This window comes from Thamnophis elegans, chromosome 3, assembly GCF_009769535.1.
Source record: "Thamnophis elegans isolate rThaEle1 chromosome 3, rThaEle1.pri, whole genome shotgun sequence".
Lineage (NCBI taxonomy): Eukaryota > Metazoa > Chordata > Lepidosauria > Squamata > Colubridae > Thamnophis > Thamnophis elegans.
Window position 1 is genome coordinate 133,882,244 of NC_045543.1, and position 17,480 is coordinate 133,899,723.

At 38.5% G+C, this 17,480-nt stretch overlaps 1 protein-coding gene across 1 annotated transcript in view; it reads right to left on the reverse strand.

Moving 5' to 3' along the window:
• Positions 1 to 17,480, reverse strand: part of WDR7 (WD repeat domain 7) — a 248,113-nt gene that overhangs the window by 76,629 nt on the left and 154,004 nt on the right. Inside the window, 1 exon segment of the mRNA XM_032213469.1 lies at positions 17,222 to 17,443. Within this exon segment, the coding sequence (XP_032069360.1) occupies positions 17,222 to 17,443 (222 nt within the window).

Consider the following 17,480-nt stretch of genomic DNA (forward strand, 5'->3'; position numbering starts at 1 on the left):
ATTTGCTGTATGAAAGTGCTGGGAGTCAGAAAGTTTTGCTTACCTACTGAAAATAACTCAAACATATACCACCTATTCTGGCCACTTCCAATTTAAAAATTCTTTTCACACGATTGGAAAATCTTTAGAGCAAATTAATAAAAATCTCAGGAGAATGTAAACAAGGGTGCCCTTATAGACAGGGCTGTTCAATTTTTTGTTAAAAGAATTAAATAAGGTAGTCCACAACTAATCCATTATCCATCTCTAAACTCAATTTTCTTTCTCTGTTAATTTATCACACACAAAAAAGTTCACTTGTGGAAGGCAAAATTGGGATGTTTTGGACTAGTGGGCACAATTACTTTACTTTTTTTTTTTTGTTATTTTACTGTTTATGATGTTTGATTTTAGGTCATTGTTGTGAATTGCCCAGAGTTGTGGTTTTAAGATAGCCAGAAAAACAAACCTTTTAAACAGATAAATAAATGAATAAAAAAATCAAAATGTAATAGTCTATGACTTAATGGCTGTCATGTAAATGTGGGGAGTTACAAACTGGTAGAGAGTGGCCCCTAATAAAGCCTTCCTGCCCCACCCCCCATTCTTCTTCCCTAAAAAGTTGTAGCAATTGTGCCTGGGACCCCAAGTATCCCATGGGTACCTTCCTGTATCTGAAATGCTTCAGAAAATTAAGCAACTTCTACATAAAAAGTAGAGTAGAATTTTTATTTCAAGATCTCAAATCAACTCTTATACCAGTTACTACTTATCAATAGGGACTAACTAGAAAACGTACATTAAAACTCCTGATCATAATAACTATTCCACATAGCAATAGGACTTAGACTTATATGCCGCTTCACAGGGCTTTACAGCCGCCTCTAAGCGGTTTTATAGAATCAGCCTATTGCCCCCAACAATCTGGGTCCTCATTTTACCCACCTCGGAAGGATGGAAGGCTGAGTCAACTGTGAGCCTGGTGAGATTCAAACTGTCAAACTGCAAGGCAGCCAGCAGAAGTAGATTGCAGTACTGCATTTTAACCACTGTGCCACCTCGGCTCTTGGTTTCAACACCTCGTCATGCAGTTTAAACTTGTCCAGTCATGGGGAAGGCTCTGATGAGTGCTCTGCATTGAAGGCAGAGATGGGGCCAGGGTCGTCTGACAGTTATCAGCTGCCTCCGAAGTCCGACATGAGTGAGGCAGATGAACAGCTGGAGTCTGTTCCCAGTGTGCGCATGCGCAGAGTTGCCAGATGAAGGGAACAGCTAAGGAACAAGGGTCAACTTGGGAGTACGGTCACAGGTGGCTGATGAATGGGCCCTCCCATAGGGAATAAAAGAGGATTGAAAGGGGAGGAGTGTTTGCAGGAGACAGTTAGTTCATTCCTGCATTCTTGTCGAGTATTGCGGTGTCTGAAAGATATCAGCTTGGCCACACTCCAAGCCTGATAAAGGTCCATAATTGTGAACTGTTTTGAAAGACTGTGGGAGAGGAAAGACTTTGCTGGAGAGGAATTCACAGTAAATTAAATAAAAGGGGTTTATAGGGACGAGGACTCAGTTTAGTGCTGCTGAGGAAGCCTAGGTCAGAACACGTAAGTCACTTTTTTCAGTGCAGTTATAACTTTGAAAGGTCACTAAGTGAGCTGTGGTAAGTTGAGGAACGCCTGTATTTGTTCTTTGACAAAAAAACAACAACAACAACAACATTCCTATTGTCCGTTTTGAAGCAGCAACATATAAAAAACTAACCGACCCAAATTGGAGCTTGCAATATAAAAAGCATGCCAATTATGAACATGGAGGTTTTTAAAAAGCCCTTTCATTGCTTCGTCATGCTGCTTATTCTACCACTGACTGGTAATCTATAATTAATATAGATTAAACATTTAGGAGAACATTCTTGTACACCATACATTTTTTGGATTTCTTTTTAGAAGTAGGTTACAAGAATACCTTTAACAACGTAAATGATGGTTTGAGTCTTCTTCACAGCACTGTTCAATTGGTGTTTTTTTTCTTTTTTTGCTGGCCTCTAATTGCCCTTAAAGTGCCTGAGGCTTTGAGCATATTATCTAAGATGGAATTATATAGAAGCATTAGTATAAAAATTAGGGTCATTTTGAGTTTCTGAAACTGTTAGAATGGTGAGATAAAACAGCATCATTGGCATCCTTCCCCCCTAGCTAAAGGGCTAGGCTGATGTTTGGTTTAAACCAGAGGTGGTATTCAGCCGGTTCGGACCGGTTCAGACAAACCAATAGTGGAAAGTAGTAGTAGTTCGGAGAACCAGCAAATACCAACTCTGGTTGGCCCCACCCTCCCACCCCCTTAGTTCCCTGTCCTATATTCCCTTGTTTTTTTAGCTCAGCTGATTTGCACAGGAGAGTGGATTGCTGTGCCTAAGCTGAGCTAAAACACAGCTCAGCTCACTAGTGCTGACACTGAGGACGGTCTTTGAGTGCTGCATGCATGCGCGAAGCACAAGCCTATGTGCGAAGTGCGCTCTCAAAGAACAGGTAGGAAAAGATTTGGAATCTCACCACTGGCTTAAACAAACAAACAAACCAAGTATCTTTCAAGATGCAAATTTCAATACCAAGAAATGTCATCAATTAAAAATTTGACATACTGTTTTTATATGATGTGACTTCCAAGTCCTTTAAAAAATACCCCCCCCCCCGTGCTTCCAGGTTGAAAGGATTTGCCATCACCGTTGCCTAGGGGTCGCTCACTTGGAGGCTCCTTTCGCATCCCTGTGAAATTGCCCACCAAAGTGGTACCCATGGTTTCATACCTACCCTCAGATTACAATGGAGGGAAAATGTTTGACTGAGATGCTCAGACATCCAGGCCATGCTTGTCCCAAAGGTGCTTTTTCAGAAGGCAACTAGACTTTCTGGTTTTTCTTTGAAGACATTTCACTTCTCATCCAAGAAGCTTCTTCAGCTTTGGCTGGATGGTAGAGAGTTCCCATTCCCCATCATCCAGTCAGAGCTGAAGAAGCTTCTTGGATGAGAAGCAAAACATCTTCAAAGAAAAACCAGAAAGTCTTCAAAAAGCACCTACTTGCAATTGTCCACTTACAAACTGCTGGATCAGCAGGAGCTGAGTGTGTGGCAGGAGCTCACAGAAGAAATGAGACTTGAACACGGGCTTGCTGATTGTCAACCCAGTGTTTTAACCTCATGAGTCTTTGCAATTTAAAAGATTGTTCTCTCCCTCTCCTACTGCTCTCCCCCAAGCCCACAAAACACACACAAAAAATAGATAATTACAATCCACCACAAAATTTCCCCCAACATGAATTTCCTATCCATAGTACAAGCTGAGCCATGGCCAAAGTCCAATTTCAAATTTCAACTGCAGGAGCACTTTTCTCTTTTGAAATAGTTTTAATCCCAGAGTCAAGAATAGTATTCTGGGAGACTGTGAAGACCTAGCTTTCTAGGAGAATATGTAGGGGGAATGGAACAATTGTTCCAAAATAATGGCCTTCATGAAAAAAAATTGGCTGATACCGTTGTTAGTTTTTTGGGGAGGTTACACCATCCTTTTCTAACCTTATTTACCAAAGCAAAGTTTTATAAATTGTTCAATGCCAGCAATCTGGAGTGGCAACAATGTCCATGTAAGAAATAATGAACCAAATGAGATTGTCCTACCTGCAATAATTTCTTCCATGTTTTACTCTCCCTTCCTAATTTGGATAGTAATTGTCAAAAATTACTGGGATCCAACTTTTTACGATTTGATTTTTCAAATATTTCTGTTGCTGAAACAGAACTGGCAGCAGATTCAGAAAACGAGAAGGTTGGGGAGGAACATGGGCCAGTCCTGGAGTCTGGGGAAGGCTCTGATGAGGGCTCTGTGTCGGAGGCAGAGAGGGGGCCAGAGCCGTACGACAGTTATCAGCTGTTGTCAGAGTCAGACATCAGTGAGGCAGATGAACAGCTGGAGCCTGTTCCCAGTGTGTATATGTGCAGAGTTGCCAGACGAAGGGAACAGTTAAAGAACAGGGGTCCACTTGGGAGTAAGACCAGACGATGAATGGCCCGTCCCAGAGGAAATAAAAGAGGAGCGAAAGGAGAATGGAGTGGAGTTTGCAGGAGACTCCTTGCCAAGAGCAGCCTATATGCTCTTCAAGCCAGATAAGATGTGTGAAAATAAATTCTCCTCTGAAAGACTTTGCCGGCTGCGAATGAGCAGAATTCACTGTAAATTAATAAAAGGGTTTTTTGCCAGGACAAGGAGTTTGTTTCATGCTCCTGGGAAGCCTCGGTCAGAATAGTTTCTCTCTCAAACTATGAGAAAGACAAGGAGTCCCCCCACCCCCGCCAACAGAGAAGTGGGAAATAAAGATTGGAAATAAAAATAAATAAAGATTGGTAGAATTGAATTAATGATGAGATGACCCAACTTGATCCAACTGACTCACCTATCATTAGGATTTGACTGGATCTTTATCGTACCTGCAAATATTTCGTGCATTCTTAAACCACGTTCTTTCCAAATAAAGCTCTCATAAAAAATATTGGATGCAATGGCCACATTTATTTATGGATTTAGAAACAGGTCACAACTGCCTTAAAACCAACAAAATTGAGTGAGATGAATTTGGACTGCCATAAGGATAAACTGAAACACAGACCTGCTCAAATCCTGATTCATGTCTTCACAATGTTCTTAGGGACCATTATACAAAAGAAAACTAAATAATAACAACCATGTTCCAGTAGCAAAATCTGCTCTTAAGAGAATATCGCATCCAGCCCAAGTCATTTTAATGGCCTACCCAAGACTAGGTACATAATAATGGAAGCAGATAAAAATCTTCATCCTCATCACCATCCACCACCACTGCTTTCATCTACAAGAATAAAAAGACGACTTAAGTAATTAATCATTTATTTTCTGCATCTAAGAACTGCTGTCTGAGTCAGCCAGCAGTAAGATTATGGAGATGCTCAGCTGAAGTTGGAACTGATTGCAGTCCCTTAGAACAGAAAGATTTTATTAATGACGGTGAAATGATCAGAGAAAGTACTGAAGAGGAGACTCATAAATGGTTGTGTGTTGATTGGTTTGTTTGCAGGAAAGAGCAAGTAGAAACCTGCAGAATGTTAGGGGATACATGAGTTGTTAGATCTTATAGAAGCATCATGAGGATTTTCTATTTAGCTCAGTCTTTGTAGATTATGCTAGCAGCTGTAACCAGACACAGTTTTTTAAAGCATTTAGAATGGAATGGAATGGAATAGAATAGAATTCTGTATTGGCCAAGTGTGATTGGAATTTGTCTTCGGTGCCTAAGCTCTCAGTGTACATAAAAGATATAAGTGATAAACATGATCATAGTCATCATAAATACATTAATCATGAATCATGAGATACAACAGTGATAGTCATAGCATACTAAAAAGCAATCAAAATCATATTAGGAAACTAAATAAAATAGTATGAATCGTAAAGATACAAGCAACAAGGTTATAATCATTTAGCGTGGCACGACAAAACCGCGAAGCCCTTATCCACGGAGACATAAGCGCGTCGCTAAAGCCGCGACATCATCATCGCGCATCATCACCGCTGCGACAACAGCGCGGCAACAGAAGGGCACTTTAAAACGGCGCCGCGGCAGAAAGCCGATTTCAATTAAGGTAAGGGTTAGGATTAGGTTTAGGGGTTTGTTTTAGGGTTAGGTTTAGGGTTAGGTTTAGGTTTAGGGTACTGGGTGCTTGGGAATGCGCGGATTTGCCCTCCGCGATTATGTCATCGCGGTAGGGTCACGTTTTTCCTTAGCGCTTCGAACGGCGCGAATTAGTCTTCGCGCTTATGTCTCCGCGGATAAGGGCTTCGCGGATTTGTGGTGGAACCATCATTTAGATATGATGTAAATCAATCCTTTATTCTCTACTTTCCTTTCTCAGTATACACATGTGGGTTTTACAAATGGGGCTCTCTAGAAGCTCAAAAATAACCTTTAATTTGTAACTGTTTCCATCTTGTCTAGTTTTCCTGGAGACATCTACATTGGGCTTCCATTCTCTAACAGACCTCATGGTAATCCAAACTTGGTTATTCCCATTGAGGTTTCATGGATGCCAATTGGTTCTGCTCTATATCTCCATGAAGAAATGGGATGGATAAAGCACTTTTCTTATGCTTGGCACAGCCCACGTTTTCATTTACTTCACCGGCATTAATACCTACATTCGGGTTAGGCTGAGTGACTGGGAGTCTTCTAATCCTTACTGCGTTACTTCATCAGCTCTCAGCCTGTTAAATGCAAAATTAATTTGGTCCACTTTTTCACACCTCTTCCTTTCCTCTCCACCCCTCCTCTTTTAAACAGAGGGGCAACCTCTACGTAATGCAAGGCCTCTCTGCCATTTCCATTTCCATCTCCAAATTATAATATTATGGCTACTCAAATTGTGATAATGAATCTTGTCGTGGATTACTTTCATTTTCAAATGAAGCCCATTGAAATAATGAACTGCAGCAATCATCCATTAGTAAAATGTGAATGTTGGGCTAAACAAGTAACTTTCCTAGATAAATGTAATTGATCATTACTGTGATTCTATTATACAGTATGCTTTTTAAAATATCATTCATTTAGCTACTTATTGCTGTGGTTGAGACAAAGTATTGATTTTTATGTGTTTTTCCCCCACTTTCTCTTACAGGCAGTTCTCAAAGCTCAGCTCCTTATTTTTATTTTTATTTATTTTTTTTGTTTACCGAACAAACTGCCTGCCATATTTTAGTAGCTGAGAGGGAAGCTGGCCAATCGGAAAATCTGGCCAAATTTAACCTATGGGAAACTTGGCTAATTTTCCAAAAGAACAAGAAACTGTGTCTTTGAATTCCATACCAAATCAGCATTTTCATTTGTGAAATACCCCTCTCCCAAACGGCTACTAGTGAAGTAAAGGAAGCCTGGCTTTGAAACGTACAAACAAACACCAACTCCGTATCGGCACACTGAATATTTCTCCTTGTCAACATTTATCTTGTTTAAACTGAGCTGGGAGGGAAGGAAGGGAGAGGGGAAAAAAAAGGTGAACTAAACAAAAGTCACTCTACTCTGCTGCCCACTTCTCAGCTTTGGACATCTTTGTTTAAGCTTTGACTTGGCTTAAATGAACGAATTAATATTGACAAAAACATCAACTAAGCTAATGAGTTGTTAGTTAAGGCAATAAACATGTCACATTAGAGTCAGTGCAGTGAAGAGGTAATTAGCCCCAGAAAAGCTCCATTGCGATCCTTTGCTCTTAACCTTTGAGTCCATTATCTAGTGTTAAAATAGCAGCCTCCATGCCAGTACAATCCACCAAGGCACATCAGCCTTGGTACGGTAGCCAAGGACTGCATTAGCAAGGATGCACAGGGACTGGCGCCCTTCGTTTTTTTTACCCAGGTTTTATTAACAAGTTTATTATCGTAGCTCGATATAAATTGCAATAAGGCTACAAATGTTGGCAGATCTGGAAAAGAGAAAAGAATGGCAGGGAAATGACAAGGGAAAAGTTTCTGCATGCGCACACTCTGGATAAGCAGATGAGTAAGAATTTTGAGAAGAGTCATTATTTTTCTGATTGGAGAAAGAGTCAGATTTTCTACGTGAAAGGAGGGTATTTGGGTGAGAACAAATAGAACCATATTGAAACTCTTACTGAAAGAGTATATAAAAGCAGCAGAAGTATAAAGAAGACTTAAACAGAAATACAACATTAAAGATAAAACGTTTACTACGTTTCTTTTACACAGATTATTTCATTTTTTTGTAGATTAGTTAGAATTAGGGAATAGATATGAATTTGTTAATTTTGATTGCAACACAGAACCTTCACAATGAGTCATTTCAATCGGCTAATTTTTTTTAGCAAGTCCTTTGCATCTTACGTAAAAATATATGACTTTTACAGCAATACTGCTGAGAAGGTCAGACAATTTTAATATTTATATCTTATTCGAACTCTGATAGATTTACCAAGATGTCACCCGGAGGCCTTAATGTCTTTGTCAATGAAATTGCTAAAATAGTAGGGCAGGTTTCACTACTTTAACTGTTTTATTAAAGAGGTCTAAGATCTTATTCTAATTTACCCGTTAGTTTTTATGCCACTGCTATAAAAAAGTGCAAAGGTTTTAAAGGTGGCTTTCTCATCTATGCTAACAAACACTTCAGACAAATGGATATCCAACATCTTCTTAAAGACTTCCAGTGTTGGGGCATTCACAACTTCTGGAGGCAAGTTGTTTCACTGATTAATTGTTCTAACTGTCAGGAAATTTCTCCTTAGTTCTAAGTTGCTTCTCTCCTTCATTAGTTTCCACCCATTGTCCTCCCACTCAGGTGTTTTGGAGAATAGCTTGACTCCCTCTTCTTTGTGGCAACCACTGAGATATTGGAACGCTGCTATCATGTCTCCCCTAGTCCTTCTTTTCATTAAACTAGACATATCCAATTCCTGCAACCGTTCTTTATGCTTTAGTCTTCTAATCCTCTTTGTTGCTCTTCTCTGCACTCTTTCTAGAGTCTCAACATCTTTTTTACATCATGATGACCAAAACTGAATGCAGTATTCCAAGTGTGGCCTTATCAAGGCATTATAAAGTGGTATTAACACGTGTTAATTCCTGCTTCTATCCTAGAATAGACATATTGATTCTATCTAGAATTTTAAGACATATTCTAGAAGTATTCCTTACATTTCACAATTCCTTTGTTGACATGGTATTAGTACAAATATGACTGAAAGCATTTGTTTCTCAATATATGGTACACTGGAAATCAACATTTAGGATTCCTTTTCTCCCATAAGACTAAGATGCCCAACGCAAAAGCATCATTAGGCTCAAAGGAGTGTTTTCATTAAATACAACATATCACTGTACATTGATTGTTCTCAATAAACTCGTCAACTGCATTTCTAGAATTTCTCCCACTATTCCCTGAAAGACACGTCATTACAATTCTCTAAGTCCTAATCACTCCATCATACTAAAGAGACGAGAGATTCAATGATGCAAAAAAACAGCTCAGGAATCACTATGCTATTAAGTGGCTGCATTGACTGACACCAGAATAAGATAATTTCCCCAGCATTTGCTTAATGACTGGTAGAAGCGAGGAATGGATGAGTAGACACTGATTTTTAGTTGAACATCTTGCTTTCAAGAAACCTGAAATAAATCAATGTTTACTCATCCTCATTCTTGCTTTCAGGGTACCTGGATTTTTATATTTCTTTTTACATTTGACTATATGATGTAAGTATAAGTAAGTATCAGAACTCTTGTCAAAAATAAATATTATAAATATTGTTGACCTACAGTATTACAATATGGGAATTATACATTAATTTTACCATATGCTAGAATGTTAGGTAGAAATAAATAATATTCAATTGTATTTAATATAGTGCAATTAGTCTGAAATGGACATTATAGGGGACGCAAACAGAAAAGCGACTGTCTTTAATTGGCACAAAAGTCAAAAGCAGAAAATGTGAATAAAACATAAGCGGCCAGGCTGCAGGTAATATAGTTAGTCCCACCAACCAATCAAAGTTACAAGAGCACTGACAAAAAATGACTTATTATCGTTCCTCACACTTACAACCATTGTAGCAAAATCTGGACCCTTGGAAACTGGCATTTACGACTGTTGCAGTGTCCCGAGGTCATGTGATCACCTATTGTCACCTGACAAGCAAAATCAAAGGGAAAGCCAGGTTTGCTTAACATCTGTGTTACTAACAACTGCAGTGATTCACTTAACAACTGTGGCAAGAAAGGTCATAAAATAGGGCAAAACTACTTAAATGCCTTGCTTAGCAACAGAAAGTTTGGGGGTCAATTGTGATCACAAGTCGAGGACTACCAGTAAATTCTTTAGATCTCAGCACCTATTAAATGAATGTTAATTGTTAATTATGGGAAAGAAACATAGGAAATGTATTCGATGACTGGAAATTAAAACAGAAATGGGGCGTCCAATTCTGAATATGGTTTCTCTTTCTACTGAGTCAAATTATTATGTAAGTCACTGCTCAGTTATCATCATTAATGGGGATCAAGACATTGGCAGAGAAAAGCTGCAATTTTTCAGGAATGGCCCAGAGGCTTTGGAACAAGCTGTCAAGTGAGCGATATTGTTGTACTAGGCTGATTGGCAATCAGCATAGTCTGACAGATGAGGAATTTTTAAATACGGTATCTGCTAACTTTTGCAGCGTTAATTGAAATTAAACAACAACAACGCTCCCTTAGTTTTCACTATTGTCCAAATAAAGATCAAAAGGTGAAATTATGTATCCACAAACACTGTTTGAAATCCATGGCCATAGTTTGATTAAAAAAGAGAATAACATCAATGAGAACCTCTTATCCTGAACGTTTAATGAAATAACGTCTGTGTACTTTTTTTTTTATTGCAATTGATCTCCATAGATGAAAAATAAATCAAAAGGGGAAATTAAGGCTGGTAATAAAATGCTGTAATGTAATTTTGCTGACCTGGACTGAGAGAGAAATGCAGCTATTTCATCAATAGTTCCACACAAATGCAATGGAAGGGCTCAAAAACATGTAAGAAGGGAGCAATCAACCATTGTATGTCATATTTTATAGCGTAAGCTACACCTGGCTTTTTGGAACATTATTCTGGTATATCTTTAATCAAGCATGCAAGGATGTAGAAAGCAGCAGCGTTATTTTATATATTTCTGCTGTTATTTTTCATGGAAAAGCCCAAATGGATAAATTTTAACGCTGTACCTAAAATACATTCAAATGAGGCCAAAATTCTAATAAAGTTGGCCTCAGAGACAGAAAAGGATTAAATCAAGCCAATCTTTTCTCTCTAACTCTAGCCTAGTTAAACTGAGCGAACAATGCCATTTTTCTTCCTCTCAAAATCTGCAGTGGGTGAATCAAATGTGAAAGCACGATCAATTCTGTTCCAAGACAGTAAATGAGCTTTAGCTCAGACTTGTTTCAATTTATAGAGAGATTCCAGCTCCACCAGTTTTTAAGTGGATTCTTAGTTCGACTATGATGCTATATTACAGTGCTATGGAAACAGTAAATAATTTTTGGGCTCAAATTTGTTTATTATCTAGAGGGTGAGAGAATCAATGTACTGTGTTTCTCAAGCAGGCACCTGATTCATTTAGAGTATTAAGAAAAGCTCCTGACCTCTAAATTTAAAGTATCATTTAACATGATTGTTGAAAAGTCAAAAGAGAATTGCAGCCTACAACATTATTTTGCAACAGGATGAATAATTTGACAGGGCGTTAAATTATTTTATTGAGTCAAATTAAGGTAAAACTTGTGTGTGCAAGTTATGGGCAAAAGGGAATGAGCACAATCCAATACCATAATTCTGTTACTAATATCAACAGAAGGAAAAGGTATATAATTCATATTTATACTCACTTTACACAGATCTTAAGCATTGCATCATGGCTAACTTCCCTGATGCTAAACCAGAATACCCATAAATATTGTAGAGCAGGGGTGTCAAACTTGATTTCATTGTGGGCCATATCAGAGTTGTGTTTGACCTCGGGGATGGGGGCTGTGTGGGTGTGGCTGAGGTAGGCGTTTTTGCTGGCGGAGGGCTGCAGGAGGCTGTTATACCACAAATGGGGGCTGAGGAGGGCAGCGCACAGCCTTACCGAGCTCTGTTTTCACTGGCAGAGGCATCGTGGGCCGTTCCTTTGCTGTTCCCAGGGTGCCCCTGCAGGCCAAATCCAAGCACAGAGCCCTTGAGTTGGACACCCCTTCTGTAGAGCATGTAATAATTAATTAATGTTGACTGTTGCTGTTATCTGGTCACAACAATGTGAAATCACTAACTGCCAGTTCTTTAACTGGTGTTGGTCTGTATATGAACTGAGTTCTTTCCAAGAACCTAATATGTTGTAATATATTAACAGATGCATTAACAGATTACAGAGTTGGAAGGGACCTTGCAGGTCATCTGGTCCAACCCTCTACCGAAGAATATGTGAGGATCCAAGCAGTTATGGCTTTTTGCTATTGACAACTGATGGAAATGTTGTCAATGCATGAATTTCCTAAGTGCTGTCCCAAGTTTTTGGGGTACGTCACTCAGTGTGCCAATAACCATGGGATCACTATGGCTGGTTTAGGTCATAATCTTTCAAATTTGATCTTCATTTCTTGATACTACTATTTTATTCTTATAAATTATTTCACCTTCCGAAAATGTTTGAAGTTTAAAGGAGCATTCCTATAACTTCTGCTCTCCTATAACTAATGCTTATGTTTGGTGCATTTGAAATTCGGTAAAGACTGAAATCCTGTTGGTTTCCATAATATTGGGCACATTCTACTCCACAACAAAATATATTTTACCAATTTCAAAGATGAGGACTGAATTAATATGGAGTTAGTCACGATAATAAAGGGTTGTTTATCTTGAGTTATCTATGAGTTGTGATCATGTGTGTATGTGTGTTATGTATACATGTACACTTTTGAGAGCAGGCAACAGAATTTCGTTTTTAATGTGTGCTAATGTGCCCACAGTAAAAAATGACAATAAAGATTATCTATCTATCTATCTATCTATCTATCTATCTATCTATCTATCTATCTATCTATCTATCTATCTATCTATCTATCTATACCAATTGTATATACTATATTTATCTATCTATCTATCTATCCATCCATCCATCCATCCATCCATCCATCCATCCATCCATCTATCTGGAAATCGTAATCTTTCCCAGAACTTATAGCTTTTATAGTCACACCTCTCAAAAGTCAACATTATGATTATCCCTTGGAATTTCTATTCAATTTACTGTTAAGGGTGCTCTGTGTGACACCAATAGCAGATTCTCTGCTCATCTAGGCTATTCTTTCATCATTCATCAGAACTGTAAAAAAGTAATCTGATTATGTAGACATGCAAGAAAATCCTCAGAAGACCTTAAAAAAAGTCTTTTTTTCTGCATTTTTTCTGCCAAAAAAAGCAAAAGAAAATGCAGTCCTAAGCTGCATCAACAAAAGTAAACAGTAGTGTCAAATAAACGGAAGTCATTGTTCTGTCTATTTTGAATTGGTCAGATCACACCAAAGATGCTGAGACCAATTCTGGACATCACATTACAGGAAAAGCACTGACCAACTGGAATATATCCTGTGGCAAACAACCAAAATGACAAGGAGCCTGGAAAGAAAAAAAATGTATAAGGAACTCTTGGATATGTTTAGTCTGGAGAAGTTTGTGGAAAGATACGTAAGCTTTCTTTGAGTAACTGACGGCCTGTGATGTGGAAGATAGAGCAGACGTGTTCAATATTGTTCCAGAAGGCCAAACAAGAAATAATGGATTTAAATTACAAGATGGCAGATTACATCATTCAACAATGGAACCAACTACTTTGGGAGGTAGCAGACTCTCTTTCACGGTTTAAACTGAAGCTGGAAGGCCATCTGTCATGGAAGCTGTTGCAATGAGAAGTTCTTAGGAGAAATACTATAATTTGCACTCAATTTATACTCAAGATTAAGTTTTTAATAAGTGTTCCTTTCCTTTATTTGGGATTTTTTTTTTTTTTTGGTTTTGTTTTGGAATTTCTTTAATTATCAAAATAACTCTAGGTGACTTCCAAGGAAATAAGACTTTTTTTTTTAAAAAAAAAAGTTGTTTTATTTTTTTCCTGCTTTCATTATTTTTTATAAATAATTTAGGTAGCAAGCATATCTAAGATATACCTCCTCCCTCTTCCTGTTTTCCCCACAACAATCCTGTGAGGTGGGTTGGGGGTTGGGCTGAGAGAGAGTGACTGACCCAAAATCATTCAGCAGAATGACTTTTCATGCCTAAAATGGGGCTAGAACTCAGTCTCCTGATTTTTAGCCTGGCGCCTTAATTAGTAGAAATTGAGTTATTGGACAATGTAGGGGACAATTAAAGCAATTTTAAAAACCCAAAGAATTTGACACAGAATGAACTACTTGGTGGCCTACCAAAAAAGTCCATGTTTTTTTTTTATTCCTATGCTGTGAGGAATTTTGTGTTTATTGCATATCAGTCAAGATAGAAATAATCAGCAAAGTAGATTTGTGTCTTAATTTGCTAAGAAGTAACTCCCATCCCCCCAAGTGCTGGAAACAAAGGGATGCATTTGGGACCTATGAGTAAAGGACTCAGGAAGTATGTACCAATAATCCCAGCAGATTCAACCAAGCTGTGAGGAACTGCCCAGATAAAACAAACAGATATGTACCATAGAGCATATCACACTGCAGCAGTACAGAAAGATGATGTACAAATTCAAGATACCTTAGAAAATATCCTTATTTACAAGAATCCCCATTATTAGAAGATGAAGTTTAAACATCATTGTAGGTGAAGGTCTTGGCATATTCGGGTCTTTTCCCGTGTAAGATTGACAGCGACGTTTTGCCGAAGTCACACTCGGAATCTTCAGGCTGGGGTTGGTGCAGTTGTGGGAGGCTAGTGCTGCCAGTACCTTTGTGAATACCCTGTGGGCTGAGGACAGTCCAAATGGAAGAGCTCGGTACTGGAAGTGCCTCCCCCCATAGGAGAAACAGAGATCTTTTCGGTGCTCTATGAAGATGGGGATATTCCACACACACCCCACCTATATTTATAGACAAACGGCAGCTCCGATCATGCTTTGCTCGCACAAGCACGAAGCCAAAGGCACCAGCCTGAAGATGACGAGTGTGACCTCGTCAAAACGTCGCCAAGATACTGTCAATCTTAACACGGGAAAAGACCCGAATACGCCAAGACATATGCGTGTGTGTGTGTGTGTGTATGCATGTATATGTATATGTATATATGTACGTATGTATACACACACACACACACACACACACACACAGCAAACAATTGTTCTTTTGCTTGAACTTATTCTTTTTGCTGCATACTCTGATGATGTCACTACATAAACTGTTCTTAAATTGTAACATGTAACATGTTTTTGTTAATCAGCTTAAATATATGCAACCAGCACGTTTGAAATTTCTTCTCCAGCCATAAAACTTGAACAGTTCCTTACAGACCAATACAAAGGTAAGATTTGCCTTTAAGTAACAAAGAAAACCTTGGACATTTAACAGTCCCATTAAGCTGTATCGATGGCATCACCTAAATCTGAATGTTTTATTCATATGGAACATTTTATTCAGATTGAATATTTTCAAAAGTAAAACATTGTAAAAAAAATAAAGAATCTCAAAAGTCAATTTCTAGTGACTGTAATTTCTGGATTTTTTTTTTTTTTTTTTTGGTCAGTTTGGTCTACAATCCTGATGTCAACTCGGGAAGCTTTTTTGACCTGACCCTGACACCTGATATTTTTTGATGACCTATAAATCAAGTAACAACCAGGTCCAAACTTGCACAATCTCACCAAGAATAGCCAACACTGACTAGAAAAATATATACATAATACATAATACATAATACATAATACATACATACATACAATGGCTCTGTGTGTGTGGGTTTGAGCAATTTCAACCAATCTTGGCACACAGATGACTTACTCTCTGGAAAAAAAAATATTGTGAGGGTAAGACATGCCTAAGACCCCTCGGGGTGTGTGTTCTGTTAAGATATAGCCTGTTGTGCCTTAAATGGCTTCTACTGTACTGCCGAAAAATGGATTCTACTGTACAGTGCAGTGGAGTTGCCATGGTAACGGCTTCACAGTACTCCACAAGTACTGTGTAAGTACTGGTAAGGGGCAAATCCAACATTAGAAATTACATTTTCCTCTCATAAATAAATACCTGGGCAATGCCGGTATATATAATCGGCTAGTTATATATATATATATATATATATAATTTATTAATCCTTGACCATTTATTTAGTCTAAATTCAAAGTAACAATGGCACTGAAAAAAGTAACCACCCTAGCATCCCCAGGATCACATTATCAGAATTCAGGTGCTTAGCAACCAGCATTTATTTATGACCATTGTAGTATCTTGAAACTATGTCGTCACCATTTGTGATCTTCCTAGTGGACTTTTGACAAGCAAAGTCAAAGGGGGCGGGGGAAGCTGGATTTGCTTAATGACCATGTGAGTCATTTATCAACAGCAGTGATTTGCTTAACAATTGTGGCAAAAAAGGCCATAAAATCGGGAATGACTCACTTAAAGAACCTCTTGCTTAGCAATTGAAATTCTGGTACCAATTGTGGTTGTAAGTCAAAGACTATCCGTATTTGGAAAATAAAGGGCAAAGAGGTACCAGTGGTGGCAGAAACTCTCCAGTGGTGGGATTCCAAATCTTTTCCTACCAGTTCTATGAGAGGGCACTTTGTGTGTTTGCGCATGCATGCCACAAAGACCGCCCCTGGTGTCAGCACTGATGAGCTGTGTTTTAGCTCAGCTGAAGCATGGCAATCTGCTCTGCCACACGAATCAGCTGAGCGAAAAACAAGGGAATATAGGACAGGAAATGACGAGGGAGGGAGGGCTGGGCCAATCAGAGGTGATATTTACCGGTTCTCCGAAATATTCAAAATTTCTGCTACCAGTTCGCCTGAACTGGTCCGAACCGGCTGAATGCCACCTCTGGATGTGTCCCCTAAGCTGAGAGAAGATTCAACAGATCCCACAAACAGTATCACAGCTCTCTGTCCAGAAGAGTTCAGTGGTAGCTGCAGCTAAAGAATGCTCAAACTCCCAGACCTCCGACAGATGGCCCAAATTGTGGAAGACACATACCACACATTGGCATGAGAAGATAATTCATAGCATAGCATTAGTATAGTATTATGCTATTAATATAGTACTAGTATCGTTAGTATTAGTATATTAGTCTAGTATAAATACACTATAGTATCCGTAGTATTAATATTAGTATAGTTAGAATATAGCATAGTATAGTATTAGTGTAGTAGCAATGTAGTATTAGTAGTTAAAATTAGTATAATATTAATACAGTATAAATATAGTCTAGTATTAGAATTAGTATAGTATAGTATTAGTATTAGTATAGCATTACACTGCAGTACAATACAATGCACTATACTGCAATGCATTGACTGCACTACACGGAATTGTTTTATAATATTGCTTTCCTTTCTAGTTGTATTGGGCCATATTACATATATTATAAATATATGACTTAATCAACCTTTAGTGCAACAGTTGTATTAAAGTGGAGGAAAGGAAGAAAATAACTTACAGGTGTGCCTTGCCAAGGAATAGTTGGATCCCCCACTTGTTGAGCCGAAACCTTCTGGAATTTGACTAGAACTGCGTGGTCTTGTTAACAACTTCGGAGGTTCTATTTCTGCCCCAAACTCTGCTCCAATTACTCCCAGCAGAACAATGGCGGTAGCTTGCTTCCGTCTCTCTTCATATGACAGAGATATTTTTTTAATTTGTGGAAGTCCAGACAGCGTACCTGGAATACAAATGCATAAGGACAACAATGATTAAAC